General features: G+C 52.6%; 1 protein-coding gene and 1 long non-coding RNA gene across 7 annotated transcripts; one reads left to right on the top strand and one right to left on the bottom strand.

The window, feature by feature from the left end:
- Positions 1-1,112: 1,112 nt before the first annotated feature.
- Kcnh6 (potassium voltage-gated channel subfamily H member 6) lies at positions 1,113-22,546 on the top strand. 6 transcript variants are annotated; one of them, XM_052757806.1, is made up of 14 exons: positions 1,124-1,263; positions 1,956-2,186; positions 7,335-7,496; positions 7,585-7,790; positions 9,890-10,315; positions 11,528-11,927; positions 12,764-12,963; positions 13,126-13,378; positions 16,767-16,960; positions 19,105-19,224; positions 19,549-19,636; positions 19,762-19,918; positions 20,596-20,776; positions 21,734-22,546. In XM_052757806.1, exons 1-14 carry the CDS (start codon positions 1,188-1,190, stop codon positions 22,016-22,018), a joined length of 2,979 nt encoding a protein of 992 aa, XP_052613766.1. In that variant the 5' UTR covers positions 1,124-1,187; the 3' UTR covers positions 22,019-22,546. The 6 variants fall into 6 exon arrangements, with proteins under 6 accessions (XP_052613765.1, XP_052613766.1, XP_052613764.1 ...); XM_052757802.1 differs by lacking the exon at positions 19,549-19,636 and having other exon boundaries at positions 1,125-1,263; positions 12,764-13,378; positions 19,105-19,198; positions 21,734-22,035; positions 22,139-22,546; XM_052757803.1 differs by lacking the exon at positions 19,549-19,636 and having other exon boundaries at positions 1,127-1,263; positions 19,105-19,198.
- Positions 13,521-16,884, bottom strand: LOC128122329 (uncharacterized). The gene is made up of 2 exons (XR_008222405.1): positions 14,408-16,884; positions 13,521-14,318 (listed from the first exon to the last, which is right to left on the bottom strand). It is a non-coding gene; the product is annotated as an uncharacterized LOC128122329 (long non-coding RNA).
- Positions 22,547-22,734: the final 188 nt, after the last annotated feature.

The raw sequence follows: 22,734 nt of genomic DNA, 5'->3' as shown, positions 1-22,734 counted from the left end.
CTACTTTGTAAAATTTATTTCCGCCAGAATATTTGCTTCAAATGTCTCTTCAAATTTCCTTCCGAACATCAAACTGCTCAAGAACTCAGCTGTCCGTCAATTAAATCTGGATGTTCAAATTAGCGTGGGAGGCTGTTTATCAGTTGTTATTGTTTTGTTGTTTTTCTGCATTTTCACCTTTCCCATCGCCCGACTCAGCCCCTTTGCATTGACACCATCCTTTGCCTAAGGTGCAAGCTCCACTTTGAAAGCTTGCTACTAAGACATGGCTCAAAATTGGCCTTGGGACCTTCTGTAAAGTTCCAAGTCCATCAAGGTGCTTAGTGAGTGATGGTCCTTCTTGCCTCCTGTCCAAGAAACCTTTTTCAATAAACTTTATCTCATTCCAATTTGCGTCTTCTACTGTGCTCATTTTTAATCAGTACTCAGACACTTTTATCAGTGGTCACTTGCTAATAGGCAGTTCTAGATCTGTTCTTTCTTGAAGAGCTGCCTGTGAGCAAAGAGCTCCGAGGCCTGTGAAGAAGACGCCGAATATAACATTTTTTGTACACCTTCATGTGTATCCTACCTCATCTTCCTAGAACTTCCTAGAACAGGCTCCGGCTGGATTTTCCACTAGATGTGCATGGACACTGGTAACCTACTGGAAGGCGTTTGTGGACAAGAAGCCTAAGTGTCCTGTTGCCACAGTCAGGTCCAGCAGTCAAACCCTGGAGATAACCTAATAACTTCTGCCCTTTCCTGCCTGGGAAACTGCCCTTCAGTACCAGAAGGGGTTCAAGGAGATGCTGAGGCCACTGGCCATTTGGACATGAGCAGAAGTTCTTCAGAGCATCCCAGGTTCAGGATCCCTGCCCCTCTCCCTAGGACGATTCAGAGCCCCTTCTGGATCAGAGAAGCTGTCCAGGTCCTGGACCCCGCCTTGCTGCTGTCTCTTGGCTTATTTCAGTACCACGACGCGGACAGCTCCCGGGCGCGAGCCTTGTGAGGGAGGAGGCGCGCTGAGCCCAGGGCGGGGGAGGACCAGAGAGGGCGGGGAGGGCAGACGCTGGAGGGCGGGCGGGGCCCGACAGCCCTCCCTGGGGGCGGCGCCCACCCCAGCCCGATGCCGCTGAGCCCCAGGACTGACGGAGACACCAGGAGCCAGGTCGCGGGTGACTCCCAGCAAGTGCTGCTACGGAAAGATGCCAGTCCGCAGGGGCCACGTCGCTCCCCAAAACACTTACCTGGACACCATTATCCGCAAGTTCGAGGGCCAGAGTAAGTGTGAGGTTCTGGGGTGTGGGGGACTACCTGCGTGCTGGTTGGATGGCAGGAGGGGCCAGACTCCGTACTAACTTCTGATGGGGTAAAAGGAAAAGGAGAGGATGGGAAGAGTTAGATTCTGAATACAAAATTTTTCGTTTTGATGTCCCCAACACCACCTCCCTACGTTCTCTGTCTGGGGCAGAATGCAGCTCTTATACCTCCCACAGCAGTTTTCTTGGTGTCTCGAACCCTGGCCTCCCCCACTTACCCCTCCAGACCATCCCCTAGAGGTTTGCTTCACTTCCTGCTTTTTACTCGGTGAGCAGGTCTGACTCCCCGTGACACAGTCCTGCTTCCTGGTCCAGACTCCCTCCACCGTTCCAGGAGTCCTGGGGCCTTCCTCCCACCCTGCTGACCCTAGCAGTCCTGGTCTTTCCACAGCCCGCAGGCCTGATTCTGGCACCCTTACTCTCCTCTTCCCTGCCACTTTCATCCCCCTCTGTACTCCCAGAAGGAATGACCTTCCCCCAGAACTTTTGGTCGTCCCTCTCTCCCTCCTCTGACCTCCAGCTCCCCCATTCTGGCCCCTGTGTGCTCCTGCATATAACTCCTCTCCTCAGCTGCCATCAGTCCCTATAGTCTTTCTCTCCCAGCTACCCAGTTCTGGCCGCCAGGGTCTTGCTGCCTTCTGCCTCCCACTCCAGGTCGTAAGTTCCTGATCGCCAACGCGCAGATGGAGAACTGTGCCATCATTTACTGCAATGACGGCTTCTGTGAACTCTTCGGCTACTCCCGTGTGGAGGTGATGCAGCGACCCTGTACCTGTGACTTCCTCACGGGCCCTAACACTCCGAGCAGTGCTGTGTCTCGCTTGGCACAGGCCCTGCTTGGTGCTGAAGAGTGCAAGGTGGACATCCTCTACTACCGCAAGGATGGTGAGACAGAGTGGGATCAAAATCTCGGCGGGCCATCTTCTCACCCGTCACAGAGTGGCCAGGGGGAAGGGTCTGAGCTGAGAGCCAAGGACAAACCCGATCCCCACTCTGGACCTGGGTTTTGTTAGTAGAGGGGGGTCATGAGCACTGGATGCCTTGTCTTCTAAGGGACTTGAGACTGAGCTGAGCCAGCTATTGATACTGGTCTAGGACAGAGGTTCCAGCTCTGCTTTACCTCCCCCATTTCCTGGCTATCCACTCTGTCACTGTCAGCCCCAGCTGTCAAGCAGCTGGGACGGAAATTAACCTTCCCTCATCTCTGTCTGCTCTGGGGATTAAGGGAGGAGCCAGCCCCCCAAGGCCTCTATGGCTAGTCAACGCATGGAAAAGAAGAATGGGCCTGGTTCACTGAAGTCCAGCTCTTTGGGAAGAGAGAGTCTTGGGTTTGCCTTAACCAGGTGATTTACCCAGATGGACTTAGTGTTGTTACTGCTGCCCAAGTCCTCAGAAAGCATGATATAAACACAAGCCAGGAGCTGAGGACCAAGAGATCAGCAGCCTTAGAGGCCCCCTCCCGGAGACGGGGTCCTGAGTGGATGAGGGTAGTGGAACTACAATCAGAAACTGAAAGTTTCTCAGAAATCACCAGTCTCCCCACCCGACTCTGGTTCTGCCCTGGAACTACCCGGGGCATGTTTTGCAAAACATACCTTCCCTGGAGAGAGGCTGACTCAGAGGGTGCAAGGTGAAGCCAGGCAGGTGTATCTGGAAAAAAAAAAAAATCTCCCAGTGGTTCTGATTTGCTGCCAATTTTAAGAACCACTGGTTTAGATAACTCCCTTCCCACGGGTGTGGAAGGTCCTTTCTCAAGATCCCATTGTCAGGAACCTTCCCTTGGAGATGTTTATTCTGAGTAATCCCAAGAAAGAAAAGACCTCAACTCTCTCCATGCTTGAAGGCAGGAATATGGGGGAAAGAAACACCCAGAAGAGAGAAGCTGCACCTTGGAAAAGAGCATGAGGGCCATCAGAGAGCACAAACAGGACAGGCACCGCTAGACTGGGAACATGCAGTGCTGAGAGCCCAAGTTCCAGAAGCTTGGTGCATGCATGGACCGTGCATGTGCGTGCGTGTGTGTGCGTGCATGTGCGTGTGTGCGTGCGTGCATGTGTGTGTGTGTGTGTGTGTGTGTGTGTGTGTGTGTGTGTGTGTGTTTATGGGCTTCTCAGATCCTGGCCACCCCCTGGCTGTCCCTTTTTGCTGCTAGCCAAGTGAGTAGCAGGTGGGAAGTGCTTCCATAGAGGCAGAGAACAGCAGGAGACTGTGAAGAATCTGGCTTAAGTGGGCTGTACTCACAGGGTTAACGAAGTCAGAATATTTTTAAAAGCTGTGACTTCACCTCTTCACATCATTGCAAGGAAGAGGTGACAGTCAGAGGAGTGAGAAGGGTCCCAGAGGAACAAGATGGGACTTCAGGAAGCAGAGGTGGCAAGAGAGTAGGTCCATTCTGTTTCTTTCCTTGACCCCAGAGCTCTACCTGTACCCCAGAGAGTGAGGGACAATCATAGACTCCTGGGGAAGGGAGGTCAGGGCTTTCAGACCCTGTAGGTATCTGGAAAAAGATCGGAGTTAAAAGCCAAGACTTGGCCCCTGAGATCAAGATTCAGGTCTTCAGATGTCTGTCAAGGTACTTTAGTCTTGGAGATTGGCTCTGGGTAAAAAAGAGAAAATTACCCACATATGATGCTCCATAGTTCCAGCCTTCCCCATTTCCCCTGAGGCCTTCCTTGCCTTGTTATCTAAGCCTTTGACCACCTGGACCATCCTTAATTGGCTTGAAACCAAAAAGAGGCTGCATTGCCTTGTGGTGCCCAGATAATGTATGTTCGTTCACATTGACAGTCCACTCTGACCATGTGGCTCTTTTTTAAAAAGTCATATTCCTATGCATTACACAATCCTGCTGAAAGGCATCCTAATGGTGACTTCTCTTTCTACCAGCCCCAACCCCTGACAGCAGGGAGGTAGGAAGGGGTCCTGAACACATCTCTAGCTGGTTTATTTGTGATTCCCCCCCACTTTTTTTTTTTTTTTTTTTTTTTTTGGTTTTTCGAGACAGGGTTTCTCTGTATAGCTTTGCGCCTCTCCTGGAACTCACTTGGTAGCCCAGGCTGGCCTCGAACTCACAGAGATCCGCCTAGCTCTGCCTCCCGAGTGCTGGGATTAAAGGCGTGCGCCACCACCGCCCGGCCCCCCCCCCCACTTTTTTTGAGATAAGGTTTCTCTGTGTAACCCTGGCTGTCCTTGAATTCACTCTGTAGCTCAAACTGACCTCACACTGAGAGATCCACCTGCCTCTGCCTCCCAAGTGCTGGTATCAAAGGCATGCACCACCATGCCCAGCTTCCTCTTTCCCTTTAGAAAGGTAATCTACTGAAAACTCAAGTCACAGTCTGTATCCACCGAGCTACAGTTGTGTGTCTGCATAGCCAGCTCACGGGCCAGGGTACTTGATAAAAATGACCCTGTCAGAGAACTCTAGAAATCAGAGCCTTTCCTCCATTTCCCTGTAAGGAAAGAGAAATCCTAACAGCTAAGGAAGGCAGGCTATGGCACAGCTAGAACTAATAATTGTCCAACGGGAGGCACAGGCAGTACTTAGGTCCCTAACCCCTGCATCTGCCCTAATGGACATCTGTCAGAGGGTCTAGCTCTGTGTACCTTCACTAAGTCCTATCTAGACTCTCATGGGCCCAAACTAGAGTCCCTAGTCCCCAAGCTAAACTAAAGGAGACCTGGAATTTCTCTAGTCTGTGGCTCCTAATAAGGAGGATAGGGCAAGGGTGAGGTCAGGGGATGTCCTCACTCTCCCCCTGTGTCTTCCACATGCTCACCCACAAATGCCAGAATGGGAAAGCCAGGATGATCAGCCACCCTCCTGGTAGCATCAGCCCCAAAGGGTTCTCTGCCCACCCAGTACTAGGCAGGTGCACATAAAGAGATTAGGGCAGGACAAGGGGTGTGGCTTTGTGGGAAAGCGTTGGTCTTGCATGCATGAGGTTCTGGGTTTCAAACTCAGAACCCCAAAATGTAAAAGACAACAAGGAGGCTATGTTGAAGAGAGGGTGAGGGTCAGGATGGGGAGGGAGAGGGATATGAGTTATGAGAAACAAGATAAACATAGCCAGGGGGTGAAGCCAGAGCGGAAATGGGGTGTCCTAGGGGCCAGACAGACTCACTGTTCTTGGTCAGAGAAGTATGTGCTGACAGAAGTCCTGGAAGGAAGAGACAGGCAGAGACTGGCTCTTCCTCCAGGGACAGAGCAAGGATGCTGGAACACTGCCATTCCTGAGCACAAACAAAGGCAATTCACTCCCTCTCCCACTCATCCAGCTACTCGTGGGCTCTGAACCACAGGTACAAGAATAGCCAGATCAGGTTGTAGGTAGAGAAAGTGCCCTGACTTTTTTCCCAGTCTTCCTAGCCTCCCATCTACTACCAAAGGAGCCGGCATGGTGGGTGGAGTATGGAAAGCCACACAAGGACCCTACCTGCTTCCCAGCTCTTACTGGTACAAGGGTCCATTCAAAGACTCTGCATCAGTGGGGTACAGCCAGGTGAAGAGAGCCCTGGGAACTCCCAGAGGCACAGAAAGTCTTGTGCACCTGCACTTCCGCCCAGGGCTGCCCTTCCCCACTTGGTTACTAGGCTGATTTCCCCAGTGCCAGAGAGACAGGGAGTATAGTGTGGCCTTAGGGACAGGAACATTACCATGCCCCACGCTGACCAGAACCACTGTAGCACTATGAGCCCAGGAGTGGCTCAACAGGCAGGCAGTGTCTCTGGTGTGGATGTCTCCCCTGGGCCCAGGCAGCAGCTGGCAGATGGCTGCCTGGTGCCGAGGAGTCCAGGAATCTGATCCGGGAGATTCCTTACTCTCTGGAGGAAAAGTGGGAGGGAGGAATGGGGAGGCAAAGCTGCACCCCAGGTTCAAAAGTGGGTGCTCAGTAAGGAGTCTGATGAAGAGTGGTTCCAGTGGCCCCCACAGTAGCAGGGTTCCTTTTAGACAGCTGGCACCCATTGTCCCCTCACATTCACTCAAGCTTGCTTTCTCCGGTTAATCAACAATCCCTGGCCCAGGTGACACAGACCCAAACCTGCCCTCTGCAAAAGCAGCTTGACTTTCTGATTTGCATGGTCACCTGAGCCTGCTGTCCCCGGGGAGCCTGCCTTTTGGAACTGACACCTAATACATATAGTACACGTAAGGGGTGTCCAGTCCCAGGCTGGACTCTGAGACAGGCAGCATTTTAACTTGTATTGATCCACCTGCCCATGAGTCAATGGTGAGACTCTAGAGCAAGGAGAGGATAGTGTGGCCAGAGGATGTGATGCCAACAGCTGGATCTGGAACTCTACGATGTTCTGTTTCCACAATGCCTTCTCCCTCCCTCTTTAACCCCCCAGGTCACTGCCCTGTCTACTCCCTGGTCCCAGCCTCTGCCCAGGGGCGTCATTCTAGCTCTATCCTCAAAGATGAGACCCTTTCCTTTTTCCCAACCTCTTATCTGCTAAGAGACTAGGGGTCCTCACCCCGAGTCTCCTGCCAGCTCCGACAAATTGGTTTCTCAGAGCTCTCATTTGCCTCTACCAGGACCTCCTACGGCCTAATGTGACAGTTGGCTCCATGCCCAGCACTTGATGTGTTCCTAGCAAGTTCCTTCCAGCATCAGGGAAGCAGGCATCTTTGTGGGATGGCTATATGGGAGCTGAGCCCAGGGCCATCCAGAGCTACAGGAGGAGCATGACATGCCCTCCCTCACTCCCCCCTTAATCCACCCCCATCTGCTCAATTTTAATTACCACAGAAGCAAACCTCAGGGCTAAGCCCTGAGCTGAGGGCTGAGCATGGACTGGACCTGATGCCATATTATCTCCTAATGAGCAGCTCTGCCCTGGGAAAGGGGGGCGGGGCACCTGCTGAACAGCTTCACCCATCCTCTTCCAAATAGCTCTGGTCACTGTCCAGGCCTCTTCTTTCTAGTGGATATCCTTCACGTGACCTTCACTCAGGCCCTTCCTTAGGCAGGCCACTGCGGGAAGGGCCTCCTCAGTGACCATCCCTATCCCCAATAATGGGGTTCTCAGCCTCCAGTTTCCGCTGCCTGGTGGATGTGGTACCGGTGAAGAACGAGGACGGGGCCGTCATCATGTTTATCCTCAATTTTGAGGACCTGGCCCAGCTCCTGGCCAAGAGCAGCAGCCGAAGCCTGACCCAGCGCCTGTTGTCACATAGCTTCCTGGGCTCTGGTGAGTATTATCAGGGGGTAACCGTGGTGAGAGAGAGTCAAGGCCACCACCCCAGCCCTAGCTGCTCTGACCCTGACCCTGATTTCAGAGGGCTCTCACAGCAGGCCGAGTGGACAGGGGCCTGGCCCAGGCAGGGGCAAGTACAGAACCGTCAGCCAGATCCCACAGTTTACCCTCAACTTCGTGGAATTCAACCTGGAGAAGCACCGCTCGGGCTCCACCACAGAGATTGAGATCATCGCTCCCCACAAGGTGGTGGAGCGGACACAGAATGTCACTGAAAAGGTCACCCAGGTATGGGTCTACAGGGCAGGGGTGGTGGGCTGTGTCAGACCTCCAGGGTCCCTTCCCTTCCAAGGCCTTGGACCTCAGTTCTTCTAGCTAACTGTGAACAACATCCTGGGGATCCATCCCTAAATGCCCCTCCTGTGCAGCTTCTATTTGGTCAACCCAAGGCAAATGTCCCTTCCTGGATCCTCTATTTCAGCTGACCCCACAGTCCCTTCTTAGGGGGCTTGTTGGCTTGATTCTTCCAGAGGGAATGAATAGAGCCCTGCTGGAGATTCAAGTAACCAGGATCCTGGCACTGACTCACTATGTGACCTTGGACAAAGGACACCCCTATCTTTGGGCCCCAGAGCTATCGTATGCAGGAAAGAGTTAGGCCAAATGGTCTCTGAGGACCCAGTGACATTAAGTAGTGCCAACTCAGGAGACAGAATGAGCTTTGTCAAGCCATAGAGAAGAGCTAGGCACAGATGAGCAAGGGACTGAAGAGGGGACAATCCTTTTCCTGCCCCTTCTCATCTGAAGCCCGGCCACTGCCAGAACCCAGGTATGGAGGAGACCATTTAGCCACATAGACAGGACTAAGAAAAGGCCTGGCAGAGAGGAGAGTTCTGACATCCCAGGGTGTGGCAACATGACCTGTCACCTTGCATCAGAGTTCCAGCTGCCAGGGATGGATGCTTTGGTGGGTCTTGGCTGAAAGTTCACATGGACCCAGAGCTGGCTAGGTGAAAAGACACAGGCTACTGAGCTGAGTAACCGTGGGGCCAGGGCTGCATAAGGGGATAGAGAAAAAAATGAAAAGAGAAGGTCCAAGCCCATGTGGGATTCCAAGTGGGTTCCTGGGAAAGAAAATGATGGGCAAAGGCTGAAAGCTGGACACAGCCAAACACTGTGGCTCCCACTGAGGCGTCTGGACGCCAAATCAGGACCACTTGAGTGGGAATCAGTCCTTAGATCGATTTCTTTCTCCCTGTGATCCCGTCTACTAAAGATCTTGTCTGCAAGATCAAACAAAGTCTCGCATAGCTGATTTCCTTAGAACAGAGCTAACTGATGATGGAGGAGTCAGTGGTCAATCCCTCATCAATCCCAGCCCTTTGGAACAGTGTCAGAGTAGGGATGACCTAGGAGCAAGCAAGTACATCTTGTTTAACCACACCCCTATGCAGTTGGCTGTCCTGTCTTACACCCGGGGGAACAGGGGTGTCACAGGTTACAAGGCTTGCCCTAAGGCACAGATGAAATAAATAGCAGCCCTGGAATTTAGCATGGAGTGTCTGGCTTCAAAACATATGCCCTTCCTAATACCCCAGATGCCTTGTTTCACGCTAGGCAGCTGGGAGGAGCCTGGGGATTGTTGGCTTCTGTCTTAGCAACTGTCCGTTGTTATAGTCTTGGAGGCAAGGGAACAAGAGTGAAAGGAAGCACCGTACAGATTGTAATGACTCCTGAGTGATATAGATGGAGCTCCGTGGAGCCCAGGGCCTGATGAGTGTCCAGACTGGCTGAACTCCAACCCAAATTTGGCTCTTTCCATGGGATGCTCTGAGAGTTGGCCCAGGGACGACCCTCATTGGCCCTCAGGAGTGAAGACTCATCTGGAAGTGACTTGTTCCCATCAAGAACCCCAAACTTGGGTTGGGAAGTTAGCTCAGTGGTAGAACACTTGTCTTCCACATGTAATAAGGTCCTGGGTTTAATCTTTAGCACTAAAATAAGCAAACAAACAGAACCAGTAGGCCTCCAAAGCCTGTTGAAGGCAAATAGTCTACCAAACTATCTCAATCTAGGTTCTTCCTTGGAACATAATCAAGATGGCGCTAGGTCTGACCCTGCTCACCCCAAGAGGGCTGTTTCTGAGAAAGCTTGTGAGCTTCCTGGGGTCAACCATGTGGCAGAGCTGTGTTCTCCTCCTCTATCCAACTTCCTCCTGACACACCTGTCCCTTTAGGAACCTGCTCCTTTGTGTGCCCATCCTTTGTCACCCTGTATTTCATGACCTTTGTGACTTACCCACAGCTTCCCCCCACCCAGACCTTCCCCATAGACCTGACTTATTAGTGCTGGCTGTCCCCACTGACCACCCATGGCTTCCATGCCAGGTCCTGTCCCTGGGCGCAGATGTGCTGCCGGAGTATAAGCTACAGGCACCTCGCATTCACCGAGGTACCATCCTGCACTACAGTCCCTTCAAGGCCGTGTGGGACTGGCTTATCTTGCTTCTGGTCATCTATACAGCAGTCTTCACGCCCTACTCAGCCGCCTTTCTGCTCAGCAACCAGGACGAATCACAGCGTGGTACCTGTGGCTACACCTGCAGCCCACTCACCGTGGTGGACCTCATCGTGGACATCATGTTCGTCGTGGACATTGTCATCAACTTCCGGACCACTTACGTCAACAGCAATGATGAGGTGGTCAGCCACCCCCGACGAATCGCTGTCCACTACTTCAAGGGCTGGTTCCTCATTGACATGGTGGCCGCCATCCCTTTTGACCTGCTTATCTTCCGCACTGGTTCCGATGAGGTGAGCACACCTGATCCATGCCAGCAGCCATGCTGACCCCTCCCTGCCTCACAGCTGTGGGGCACATCACTGATGCAGGCAGCAAATGGAAACAGAGGGGGCTCAGGCATCCGGCATCTCCTAGCCCCAGAGAAAGACTAGCTATGCCTCCAGACCTAGGGACCATCCCTCTGCCCCTCTCTCTTAGCAAGCCCAATTAGAGGATTAGGCTGCCAGTTGGTCTAGAATTCTGCTTTCTGTGGGATGGACACGCTACAGTCCTACCTTATGAGTCATTCTCGCCATAGATTAGAAAGGGGTACACAGGCTGCATCCCTGTGGATCCCTTCAGCCCTTCTTGCCTCAGCCCTTCTCTGACCACTCTGCTTCCTGCGGGTAACATGGAGAACATTTTCATGCCATTCTGCCTTCTGAGTTCCAATCATTCTCCAATCACCCCTGCCTATCCAATAGGGGATATCAAGTATATCCTACCTCCCAAATCCCCCCATTGAACCATCCCTAAGTCCTCCCCTTTCTTCCCCACCCCACTGCCCCTGCCTACACTGAGTAGTCTTCATCCCTACCTTTTCCCCAGGCTTTATCCCCTCTACACAGCAGCCAGGGCAAATCTCAGATCTCTCAGCCAACCCTGCCACACCTCCCTCAGAACCTTCTATGGCTCCCAATACCTTTGGAGTTAAAACCAAGATCTTTCTGGATCCTCAGACCCAATGAAGTGGCCACACACACCTTCCCAGACTCCTTTCTCACTGTCCTGTCACCTCCTGCTCTGACTTTCAGGTGCAGGGTTATAATTGGTTTCTCATATAGGCCATACCACTTCATACCTCCATGCCTCTGTGGCCCTGTACTGAGTGTTACCTTCCCTCCTCCCTCCTCTCTCCTCCCTCCTCCCTCCTGTCGGCCTGGAGAACCAGCTTCATTCCCATGATGCACTCCTGCATCATCTCTATGAATCTCCTTTGACCTGCTCCTGCAGACTTGACCTCTCCTCCTTGCTCCCATTGAATTTCTCTCCTAGCAGCCTGAATGTTGTTCTATACTTTGGCTGAGAACGCCTTAAGGTTCTTAGCTTACATTCTTCTGCCCAGTGCCTGGTACTTTCCTGAGTATTTGTAGCATGACCGTGTGATAACAGAGGCAGAAAAGAACAGATGTAAGCCTTGAATACACCTCTCCCTGACTTTCTCCACCTTTCCCTGCCCGCAGACCACCACCTTGATCGGGTTACTGAAGACCGCGCGCCTTCTGCGCCTGGTGCGTGTGGCTCGGAAGCTGGACCGATACTCTGAGTATGGGGCCGCTGTACTTTTCTTGCTCATGTGCACCTTTGCGCTCATCGCGCACTGGCTGGCCTGCATCTGGTACGCCATCGGCAACGTGGAGCGACCCTACTTGGAGCCCAAGATTGGCTGGCTGGACAGCTTGGGTGCACAGCTCGGGAAGCACTATAACGGCAGTGACCCAGCCTCAGGACCCTCTGTACAGGACAAGTACGTCACGGCCCTCTACTTCACCTTCAGCAGCCTCACCAGTGTGGGCTTCGGCAATGTGTCACCCAACACCAACTCTGAGAAGGTCTTCTCTATCTGCGTCATGCTCATTGGCTGTGAGTGTGACCTTGTCCTGTGCAGGGTACTACCCCTTGTGTGCAGCATGTAGATCTGTGTATACGTGTATACCACTCATATAGAGATTTGAGCAGCTGTTTAGACACTGCTCTAGGCCAAGTCATTGGCAGGGCACACTGTAAAATAAAGTATGGAGCCCTTGTTTAAAAATTATTTTTAAAAATGTGGGTGGTGACAGTTGAGAAGTAACCTGGGCTCTTAGCACAGGCTGTGTGCCATGAAGCTGGTCCTCCCAAGCACTCAGTTTCCAGAGGAGAAGCCAAAGGTCTTGACTTTGTTAGAGACCCATAGCTAGGAAGTCTCTAGCCCCAGAGTCTGCCCAGGGGTCAGCTGGGAAGCTGGGTGCTCACAGTCTTGGCACAGAGCTCCCTGCCTCCCAAAACACCTGGTTTAAGAACTCTCGAGGTGGTGTGGAAATTCACACATTAGGTTGCTGTGTTCAAAGTATTTAGAAAAACAAAACAAGGAAATGGAAAGGGGGGGAAGGTGAAAATGGGAGGCCAAGAGTTTTCCAGGTATTATGTTTTTGCAACTCACAGGAGAAAACAAATCTGAGGTGGGGGAAAAAAATAATTTCCCTAGTTCTTTCTTTGAAGAAGTCTGACCTCTGAGCCCGGAAGAGGCCAGAGGGCACAAAGTAGGGTGAGAAGGGCAGGTAGCCCCGGGATCTTTGTCCCTTGTGTGCATTAGTGCTGTCCCTGGTGGCGCTTCTGCCATCACCATGGACAAAGGGGGCCTTTCCCGGGGTCCTGCAAGGACCGGGAAGGCAGAGGCCGCTCCAGAGCCCCTCACTCACATCTCGCCCCGCCCCCAGCCCTTATGTACGCCAGCATCTTCGGCAACGTGTCGGCCATCATCCAGCGCCTGTACTCGGGCACGGCGCGCTACCACACGCAGATGCTGCGTGTCAAGGAGTTCATTCGCTTCCACCAGATCCCCAACCCGCTGCGGCAGCGCCTGGAGGAGTATTTCCAGCACGCCTGGTCCTACACCAACGGCATCGACATGAATGCGGTGAGCCCTGCGGCCCTCATGGGGAGTGGGTGGGCCACCGGCTGTGAGCCTGATGCAGGCTGCTCCCCACCGCCCCCCCCCGCCCACACCGCACCCCCGCACCGCACCACACCCACAGCCCCAGCTGCGCTCGGAGGGACTCGCCACGCCCCCCACCCACAGGTGCTGAAGGGCTTCCCTGAGTGCCTGCAGGCCGACATCTGCCTGCACCTGCACCGTGCGCTGCTGCAGCACTGCCCGGCCTTCCACGGTGCCAGCAAGGGGTGCCTGCGCGCTCTCGCGGTCAAGTTCAAGACCACGCACGCGCCGCCTGGGGACACACTGGTGCACCTGGGCGACGTGCTCTCCACGCTCTACTTCATCTCTCGAGGCTCCATCGAGATCCTGCGCGATGACGTGGTCGTGGCCATTCTAGGTGGGTCATGGGGGTTGACCTGGGCATTGAGGCTGGAGAGGCCCAACCCAGACCGCCTTTTTCCTACTGAGTATCGTGGTACCTTTTACTGACCAATCATGGGCCAGGACAACAACATGAGTAGCAGAGAGGTTTTTAAAGGTTGTTTTTTTTTTTTCTTGTTGGTGTTATTGTTGTTTTGTTTTGTTTTTTTAAAGATGTATTTATTTGTATTTTATGTACATTGGAGTTTTTCTTGCATATATGTCTATGTGAAGGTATCAAATCCCCTGGAACTGGAGTTACAGACAGTTGTGCGCTGCCTGGCGGGTTCCGGGAATTGAACCCAAGTCCTCTGGAAGAGCAGCCATTGGCTGAGCCATCTCTCCAGCCCTTAAAGGTTTTTTGGTTTTGTTTTGTTTTGTTCAGTGGGCAGAAACACAGCAGCAGGTGGAGGTCACAGAACAAGTTGGCCCTTTCTGCTTCTTCTACCATGTGGGTTCAGTCAGGCACTGAAACTTAGGTTGTCAGGCTTGGCCACAAGCCCTTTAATTTACTGAGCCATCTTGCTGGCCCCAGAGAGTTTTATACCTAGCTTAAAAAATCCTTAACACAGCCCTTTGCCTGTCATGTGACCTTGGGCAAGTCTGTTGACTTTACGTACCTCAGGGTCCTCTATTTGCATCGTCCTTGTCCTTGGCTCCAGTCTCTGACTTCAGCTTGGTCTCCATGACCTGGTTCTCTTCCAACCCCCTCTGGCCACTCCTGTCCATCACCCTGCCCTCAGTGGCTGGTCACCTAGGGCTAGCACTCGGCTCTCACCTCACTGCACAGCCTCACCTGGGCCAGCCCCTTGTCCACAGCCTCGCCTGGGCCAGCCCCTTGTCCACAGCCTCGCCTGGGCCAGCCCCTTGTTCTGTTCACAGCCCCACCTGGGCCAGCCCCTTGTCCACAGCCTCGCCTGGGCCAGCCCCTTGTCCACAGCCTCACCTGGGCCAGCCCATTGCTCTCACAGCCTCGCCTGGGCCAGCCCCTTGTTCACAGCCCCACCTGGGCCAGCCCATTGCTCTCAGCCTGAGCCACAAGACTCCTCAGAGCTGGGCCCCAGCCCCAATGTCTCCTTAGAGCAAAACAGGTGGGCATCTGGGAATGTGGCTCAGTTAGCAGAGAGCCTGCCTAGCATGCATGAAGGCCTGGGTTCGATCTCCAGCACTACATTAATCAGGCATGGTGATACATGCCCAAAGCTAGTCTAGGCTCTAAGAGACCCTGTCCAAAATAATAAAATAAAATAAAATTTAAAAAAGCCAGACCACGTGCAATAGATCCCAACTTGACCCCATTACTTTCTCTCAAAGACAGCCTCTTCAGTGTCCCCTGCCCTTCCATTGTCTGGGATAAAGCTAACAACTGCAGGAATATCCTGACAGTTTCTGGTCCTCTACCCCCATCCAGTTTCCCTTGCTGATAAATCTGCTTTCTACACCAGCCTCCACTGGGTCTGGTCCTCATGGGCAGCTGTGAGGAGCTCCGTCCTGAGGCCTTGCATTAGGTACATCCTTAGTTCTTCTGCCTTTTGAAAGTCAACCGACACACATCTGCATGGATTCCTCTCCCACTCAGAACCCTTTGAAAAGTCCCTATGTCCTGTGGACAAATGTAAACCCGGTTCCACCCAGTCAAGTCACTCTGTGAGTCCAGGCTCCCTACTCTGGGACTTCATGCTGCAGCTAGACAACTAGTCTCATCACCCTGTGACTCCAGTGCCTCTGTTCACACTGCCATTTTGTCTTCAGAGCTTACCCTGTGCCTGTCAGGCAGACCCAGGCGTTCTCCAGGTTGGCCTACAGCATGGACTCCCCTGAGTCCTTTCCTTTCATCCAAGCAGTGTTACGAATGCCACCTGCATGGGAGGGATAATGAATATTAATAATTAAGAAGCTGGTCCAATTTGAGTTTCAGTGAGAGACAAGAAATCCTCTCATCTTGTCCCGAGTAGAAATAGACATTAGATCACAATTTTTCATGTGTTAAAAAAATGAGGGTTGGTATTACATTGCCCAGATATCAAGGTTCAGGGTTCCATATGTGACCCTGGCAAGTCCCTTCTTTCTCTTAGGCCCAGTCCCCTCCCTTCCATCCTGTTCTCTTGGTGGTACATGCCTAGCCTCCGTCTATCCCTCTGTCTGTGCTAAACTATTAGTGTCCCTTGTACAGTGCCACGAGGCTGAGGAGGCTGGACTTTCCTGGGGGCAGTAGGAGTCAAAGAAACCATGGTCCATGGCACTTGTGACTCTGGTCTCTCTTCCCTCAGCCTTGACTATGCAGGGATGACCACATTGTGTTTCTTATGCCCAAATTCCCTTCCTTCTGAGGGCCTAGCCCCTGATTCTCTTGGGATTGTACCCCTTCTGAAAGCCCCTGCCCCCTCGTCCTAACAACGGTAGGCAGTATGAACCCCTCCCTCTTTCATAGTCCAGAGCTCTTGGTGGCATCCAGTTCTAAGACAGATAATTCTGTGACCTTGGCAACTTAAGTGCCTGCCTTTTAGGGACTTGAAGGGTTCCTAATAGGAGAGTCTCTTGCTCATGTTTATAACCCATTGCCAGCATAGCTCCTTGGCTCTGAAAGGACCTAGTGCTTGCGTCACATACCTTGACTATCTACCCTATATCCACCCTGTGACCTCCATCTCTCCTTGTGCCTTGCATTGACCTAGCCTAGGGCCTCTTGCTTTGAGGGATACTTTCTCAAACACGGCCACCTCTGCCCCTGCAAACAGAGCAGTGGAGTAGGTGACATCATTATGCCCATTTGAAGGTAGAAGACACTCAAGTGCAGACGGGAGATGGCTTCCCAGGGTTGCCCTGCCAGGGCCATGCTGGTACCCTGCTTGTACAGTGGAGAGTAAGAAGACAAAAACAGAAGCTCCAGGTCCTGCCCGGGGAGCTGGAAGCTTCCATCCTTGGGTCCTCCGTTGTCTGCTCCCTAGTGTCAGTGGCTCAAGGGAGCGAAAGGGAACTGAGCAAGGAACCTCTAGTGTCATTGACTGCCTCCTGTACCCTGGGCCAGAATGGGAACTGTGCTAAAGAGTATAAACAAAATGAAAGGACATTCTGGTGGAAGGTGGTTCTGAGGGTAAGAAACAAAAAGAGAACCCGTATTCTCAGGGCAAGAGCACTCCGAGGGGATCTGAGGCAACTGAGGACTGGTGAAGGCCCTCCTCCTCCTCCTCCTCCCCATCAAAGCCAGCCCATGCAGCCCTGTCCTCAGACCCCCTCAGCACCAGGCCCCAGCTCTGTGGGATCTCCGAGGTGGGAGGTAGGAAGATCACAGTCAAGGGGCCCTGAGAGAAGGTCTTCGTAAGGGAGCCAGACCCTGGAGGGACCACCATCCTTCTGGCTGGCAGGGAAGAATGACATCTTTGGGGAGCCTGTTAGTCTCCATGCCAGGCCAGGCAAATCTAGTGCGGATGTGCGTGCCCTGACCTACTGTGACCTGCACAAGATCCATCGAGCAGACCTGCTGGAGGTGCTGGACATGTACCCTGCCTTTGCAGACACCTTCTGGAATAAGCTGGAGGTCACCTTCAACCTGCGGGACGTGAGTCTGGGCCTGTGGGCCGGGGTGGTGGAGGTTCACAGAGAGCTGGTTGTGGATAGCACCCAGCCAGCCTGCTAAGGAGTTGGCCTGCTGGCCTAAGGGACTCATGTGGCCACTGCCCCTTCCCTTCAACTCCTCCTGCATCCTTCGCTGGGATGCTTCTGTACCTACCCTGGCCAACATGGCACTAACTATGGTGATAGCTTCAATTGAATGAGCAGCCTTTGTGAGCTACGTACTGGGCTTCTTTCACGTTGTTTTATTGGGTCTTGTCCTTGCATGTGGATGGTCTTATCTCCGTTATCTAAATGAATAAGCTGAGGATCAGAGAGGGTAAGTTGATTGGCCAGAGCTGTGTGGCTAATAAATGGAAGAGCCAAAAATATGAATTCAAGTTGTCTGGCTTTGAAATCCAGGCTTTCCCATCACCCGGCACTAACCTAAAAAAAAAAAAAAAAAAAGATGGGACCTGACATCCAGAGGGCCCATGGTGCCAGGCATGGTGATACAGCCGTTTTTTAAGATTATCATTCAGCAATCCAAGAGAAATAAAGTGACATTCATTTAAAGAGCCAAAGAAGCCACGTGGGTATGCAAGAGAAATCCAATTTCTGGGGTATCTTAGGATTAGTATTGCTGTGATAAAATGCCGTGACCACAATCCAGGTGGGGAGGAAAGGGTTCATTTCATCTCACACTTTGTAGTCCATCATCCAGGAGAGTCGGGGCAGGAACCTAGAATCAGGAGCTGACACAGAGGCACTGGGGGAACGCTGCTTACTGGCTTTCTCCCATGACTTTCTCAGTCTGCTTTCATAAAGCACCCAGGGCCACCAGCCCAGGGGTGGCACTGCCCACAGAGAGCTGGGCTCTCACACATCAACCAGGATAGCGCACCATCGGCTGGCCCACGGGCCACTTTGCGGGGGGTCATTTCCTCAGTTGGGGTTCCCTTTTCCCAAATGACTCTAGTTTGTGTCAAGTTGATGTAAAATTAGCCAGCGCATCCCGTTTGCCAAGGAGGGTGAGCCCTACAGACTCAGTGGAAATGCAGAGGGGCCTTCCTGCAGGAAGAGTCTGAAATCATCTAGGAAGAAAGAGGGGGAGGACTGCCTGTCAGGAGTACACTGAGCCTTGGCACCTCCATTATTTCTTGACCACCATCCCCCAGCCTCAGGAGAAGGGCTCTCATGACCTAGGCCTGCTAGACAGCTTCTAGATCAGCAGGCCTCAACCTGTGGGTTGTGACCCCTTTGGGGACCAAATGACCCTTTCACAGAGGTCACCTAAGACCATAAGAAAACACAGATGTTTACATTACGATTCATATCACTAGCAAAATCACAGTTATGAAGTAGTATCGAAAATAATTGTATGGTTGGGGTCACCAGAACATAAGCGACTGAATTAAAGGGTCGCAGGGTTAGGAAGGTTGAGAAGCGCTGCTCTAGAGTGTGGTGCTAAGGTGGATTTTCTTATGTGGCTGTCCCTCCCCTGCGGTTGGTTCCCTCTGTGACTCTGCTCTCTTCTTGAACTGCACGGGAGGCATCCAATAAGTACCCTGCGTGGTTGGCCTAGCTTTTGGGAGCCATCTGGTGGCCTTTGTGTCCAGTGGCTGAACACTAGGGCAGAAGGGATGTGGTCTCCATGGTCTTAGCTGCCCTGAGTCAACTGTAACCTCCAGATGCCCTCAAGTCTCATGGTGCCTGAAAGGGGAAAGTCAGAAATGCTACCATGGATACCACTAGACTGTTCCAGACCCAGTCTTCACCAAAAGACAGTACTCACTGGCCCATGCTGAGGTGTGAGGTTGGGACACTGGAGAGGAGGCAGCGGGGGAGGAGCGCTTCTGCTGTCTACCCTTAGGTCTTGCCATTTGTAGAACCTTCTCCAAAGACTTTTCCAGGGGACTCTACCTGGTCACCTGGTGTGAGGTCACCATCTCCAAACTTGTTTCCTTACCAGAGGCCCTCTTAGGAGAGAGCCTGCAGGAAGCTGCCTGGAGCTCCCGTGGGGAGCAGACAAGCGTCTCTACTTTTTCATCTAGCTCTAACAAGGGCCAGAACTAAGGACAGAGAGGACCAAAGAACGAGACCCTGTCCCAGCTTTGGTCCCTGTTACTTGTTGTTCTTGTTCCCTACAAGGCAGATGGGGGTCTCCAGTCATCACCCCAACAGGCCCCAGGCAACCAAGATTCCCAAGGCTTCTTCCTCAATGGCATCAATGACAGTCAGTCAGGTGAGTCCAGACAGGCCCTGCCCAGGGCCTTGCCCAGCCTCCAGCCCCTCCCAGGACCCCTCTAGTCTGCCTCTCCTTGGTTTCTCAGCCACTCAGTGGTGGGGAGAGAGTCTTCCTTGGGCAAAGGGATAGAAGCCATTATCCCTCTTCCCAGCCCTGCTGGCCCGTGTCCTCTGAGTCAGAGATGGAGAGCTCACTGGTTGTTAGGTGATGCTTTCGGGGCTGGGTACTAGCCATGTGCCTGAGGTTCTCTATCAAGGTGCCGGGAGATCCCCACCCTTCCCCAGGCTGAAGCTCTATGAGCAATGAGACCAGGGCTGGAAATCCCCACCCTGACCACTCCGTTTAAGCTGAGCCACGCCCCCAACCCCTCCCAGGGATACACCCAGTTGGGTCCTGGAAGCCAGACTTCCATAAGAACAGGACCTTGTGCTCAGGGCACCCAGGCAAGGAGAGCCGCTCCTCATACTGCATTCCCATGACAAGTTGGGGGAGCACTTGGGCTCTGATGAGAGGGAACAGGCCTGTGGAATCAGCAAAGGCTGTCCCCTTCCCTCCTGAAGGTGCAGCCCCTTCCCTAAGCATCTCAGACGCATCTGGGCTTTGGCCTGAATTGCTACAGCAAATGCCCGCAAGTCCTCCAAACCCACATCAGGACCTGGATTGCTGGCCTCAAGAACTAGGCTGTAAATTAGAGCAGCTCCAGGCCCAGATGAACAGGTAAGAACCTCCCTGGCTAGAGTGGGGCAGCTGCAAAGGATCCGGCTGGGTGTAGGCGCCGCCTCCTGGTAGCCTTGGGGCATCGCTGGGTGCCTGGCATGGTTTTAGAATGGCAGACACATTTAGCCTAAGTTTCTAATTCTATGTCACTAAGCATAATTCCCTGGATGGCTTCCTCCAGCAAACCCTAGTACATGCCAAGGAAGCGTCTTAGGGGAAGCAACACATCCATGTACAAGAACAAATTCCAGAGGTCCTGGGAAAGGGGGGTGTTTCTTGTGGATGGTGTAGTGAGGGCTTGAAGGCAAGGAAAGCAGCCCTTGGATTCAAATTATGTAACTCACAAGCTAGAGGATGAGCAAGCTCTGAACTTAACAGCTTGGTGCCTCAGCTTGCCATATTGTAAAATGACTGCAATTAGAATACCTACATCAAAGGATCATTAGGACTGAATGTGGTATGAACCATGCCTAGTCCCTGATGTCCTGAAAGACAAGGATGTGCTAAGGACAATCTGGGCAAAGGCTGTGGACCCTAGTTGGGAAATCACTTCAGATGGGCCCCAGGCTGCCACTTCACTCAGTGGGAAGAGGTCAGGTCACAAAATTGAGAGGTTTCTTTGGGATTTGAGTTGCTCTCAGAGCCCTGACTTTGACCATGTCTGCTCTGTCTGGCAGACTGGAGTCCCGCATGTCCTCAGACCTCAGCCGCATCCTACAGCTACTTCAGCAGCCACAGGGCCACACCAGCTACATCCTGGGTGCCCCTGCCTCCAGTGACCTGGCCTTGTTTCCTGAAGCTTCAGTGACTCGGAGTCCAGAGCCCAGGCTTCTGGTGGGACATACGCCCTCTGCACAGGTGAGAGATGAGGGGATCCGCAGGGTTTCCCTGAAAGCAGCTGCAGGTTTCTCCCACCCTCTACCTCGATGTGTCTGTGGCAGGATTAGAAGCTGTATCTCCTGCTGCCCTGTTTATAATTTACATCACCTGATGGGGCAGCCTGGACAGGGTGCTGGCAGAGTTCTGACTGTGATCACAGACCCCACAGCTCAGACGGGGACAAGAACCTGAGGTTCCCCCATCTCCCTGAGGAGGACAGATAGAGCTCTTGCTGGTTCCATCCCAGAGGTCAAAGTGGATCGGTATCCACTAGGGACTGGGGAGATGGCTCAGTTGGGAACGTGCTTGCCATGCAAGTATGAGGACCTGGGTTCGAACCCCACCACCCACCTAAAAAGATGGGCATGGTAGTAGTATATACATGTAATTCCAAGGCTGGGGAGATAGACAAGTAGATCCCTAGGGTTCACTGGCCAGTCAGTCAAGCATAGTTGACAAGTCCTAGGTCCTGTAAGAAACCCTGTTACAAAAAACAAGGCAGATATCTCATGAGAAACAACACCTGAGATTGACCTCTGTGTACTTATATACTTATGCACTGCACACACAAAAATATTCACACATGTGGGGGGGGGGGGGGAGGTGGTGCATGCCTTTAATCCCAGCACTCTGGAGGCAGAGCTAGGCAGATCTCTGTGAGTTCAAGGCCAGCCTGGTCTACAGAGAGAGATCTAGCACAGGCACAAAGCTGCACAGAGAAACCCTGTCTTGAAAAACCAAAAAACAAGCAAACAAACAAAATAAAACAAACAAAACAAAAACACTCATACTCACTCATATATACACAATACTCATACACACACACACCCCATACATACACATTCATGCACAAAATGAGGAAATATCTAGCCTGACCTGGAGGTGGGGTAGGGCTCCATACACAGTATATCTCCTCCTCTTTCGCCTCTCTCCCAGACCCTAAGCTATGGTGACTTGGACAAACATATTCGGAAGCCCAGGAGTTTCTCCCCCAGGATGCGTCACTTGGCTGTGGCAATGGACAAAACTCTGGTACCATCCTCAGAACAGGAACAGCCTGAGGGTCACCTGTCACCTCTGGCCTCATCTCTGTGTCCCCTGGAAGTCCAGGGACTTATCAGTGGCCCCCGCTTTCCCTCCCTTCCTGAACACCTCAGCTCTGTTCCCAAGCAGCTGGAGTTCCAGAGACACGGTTCAGATCCTGGCTTCACAAGGAGTTAGGGCCATTGGACCCCAAGGTAAAAGCCACCATGAGGGAATTGATAGACAGTGAGGTGGGAGTTAAGCCTCTTGGGGGAGCCAGACAGCCCTCTGATGGAACTCTGAAAACCATTTTCGCAGAGAAACTACAGACTGCTGAGCCAGGTGAGGATGGCCTGAGGGAAGAGGCTCAGGACTTGGCCCAACCCCTGGGGGTTCCATGTAACCAGCAAGCCAGGCAGAGGCTTACTTCACAGAGCCAGTGAAGAAGGGAGAAGTTTCTAACATTGAGTCTTGCTTAGGGCTGCATGTGATCATCTCCCAGCTCAGAATCATCCTTTGCCTCAGAAGCCCAGAACCAAGGCCAGGGTTGACCAGCCCTTTCACCAAAAGCCTCTAACATGGCTGGAGTTAGAGGTATCCTCTGTGGTGAACCTGAAAGACGGAGCTCCAGTCCCCAGCTCCTCTACCGTTCAGAGTTCTGTGACAACATCTGGGTCCCTTGGAGGCATGCAGTGTCACACAGCTAATAAAGTCTTGAACATTTCATGTTGGGCTAGATGTGTAACTTGTCTGAGCACCATCATGTCCATGCAGGTGTAAGTCCTTCTCACATGCAGCCTGTCGGAGACCTGAAGGTGGAACTGAGTCCAGGAGCTCCATAGCCCGAGGCTATCTCCAGATGAAGGAAACAGAGATATGGCCTAAGTGTCCATGGAGAATCATGACAATAGTCA

The sequence above is a fragment of the Peromyscus californicus genome, unplaced genomic scaffold (assembly GCF_007827085.1).
Source record: "Peromyscus californicus insignis strain IS unplaced genomic scaffold, ASM782708v3 Scaffold_3__1_contigs__length_106647218, whole genome shotgun sequence".
Lineage (NCBI taxonomy): Eukaryota > Metazoa > Chordata > Mammalia > Rodentia > Cricetidae > Peromyscus > Peromyscus californicus.
This window is presented reverse-complemented; position numbering and strand designations above follow the sequence as displayed.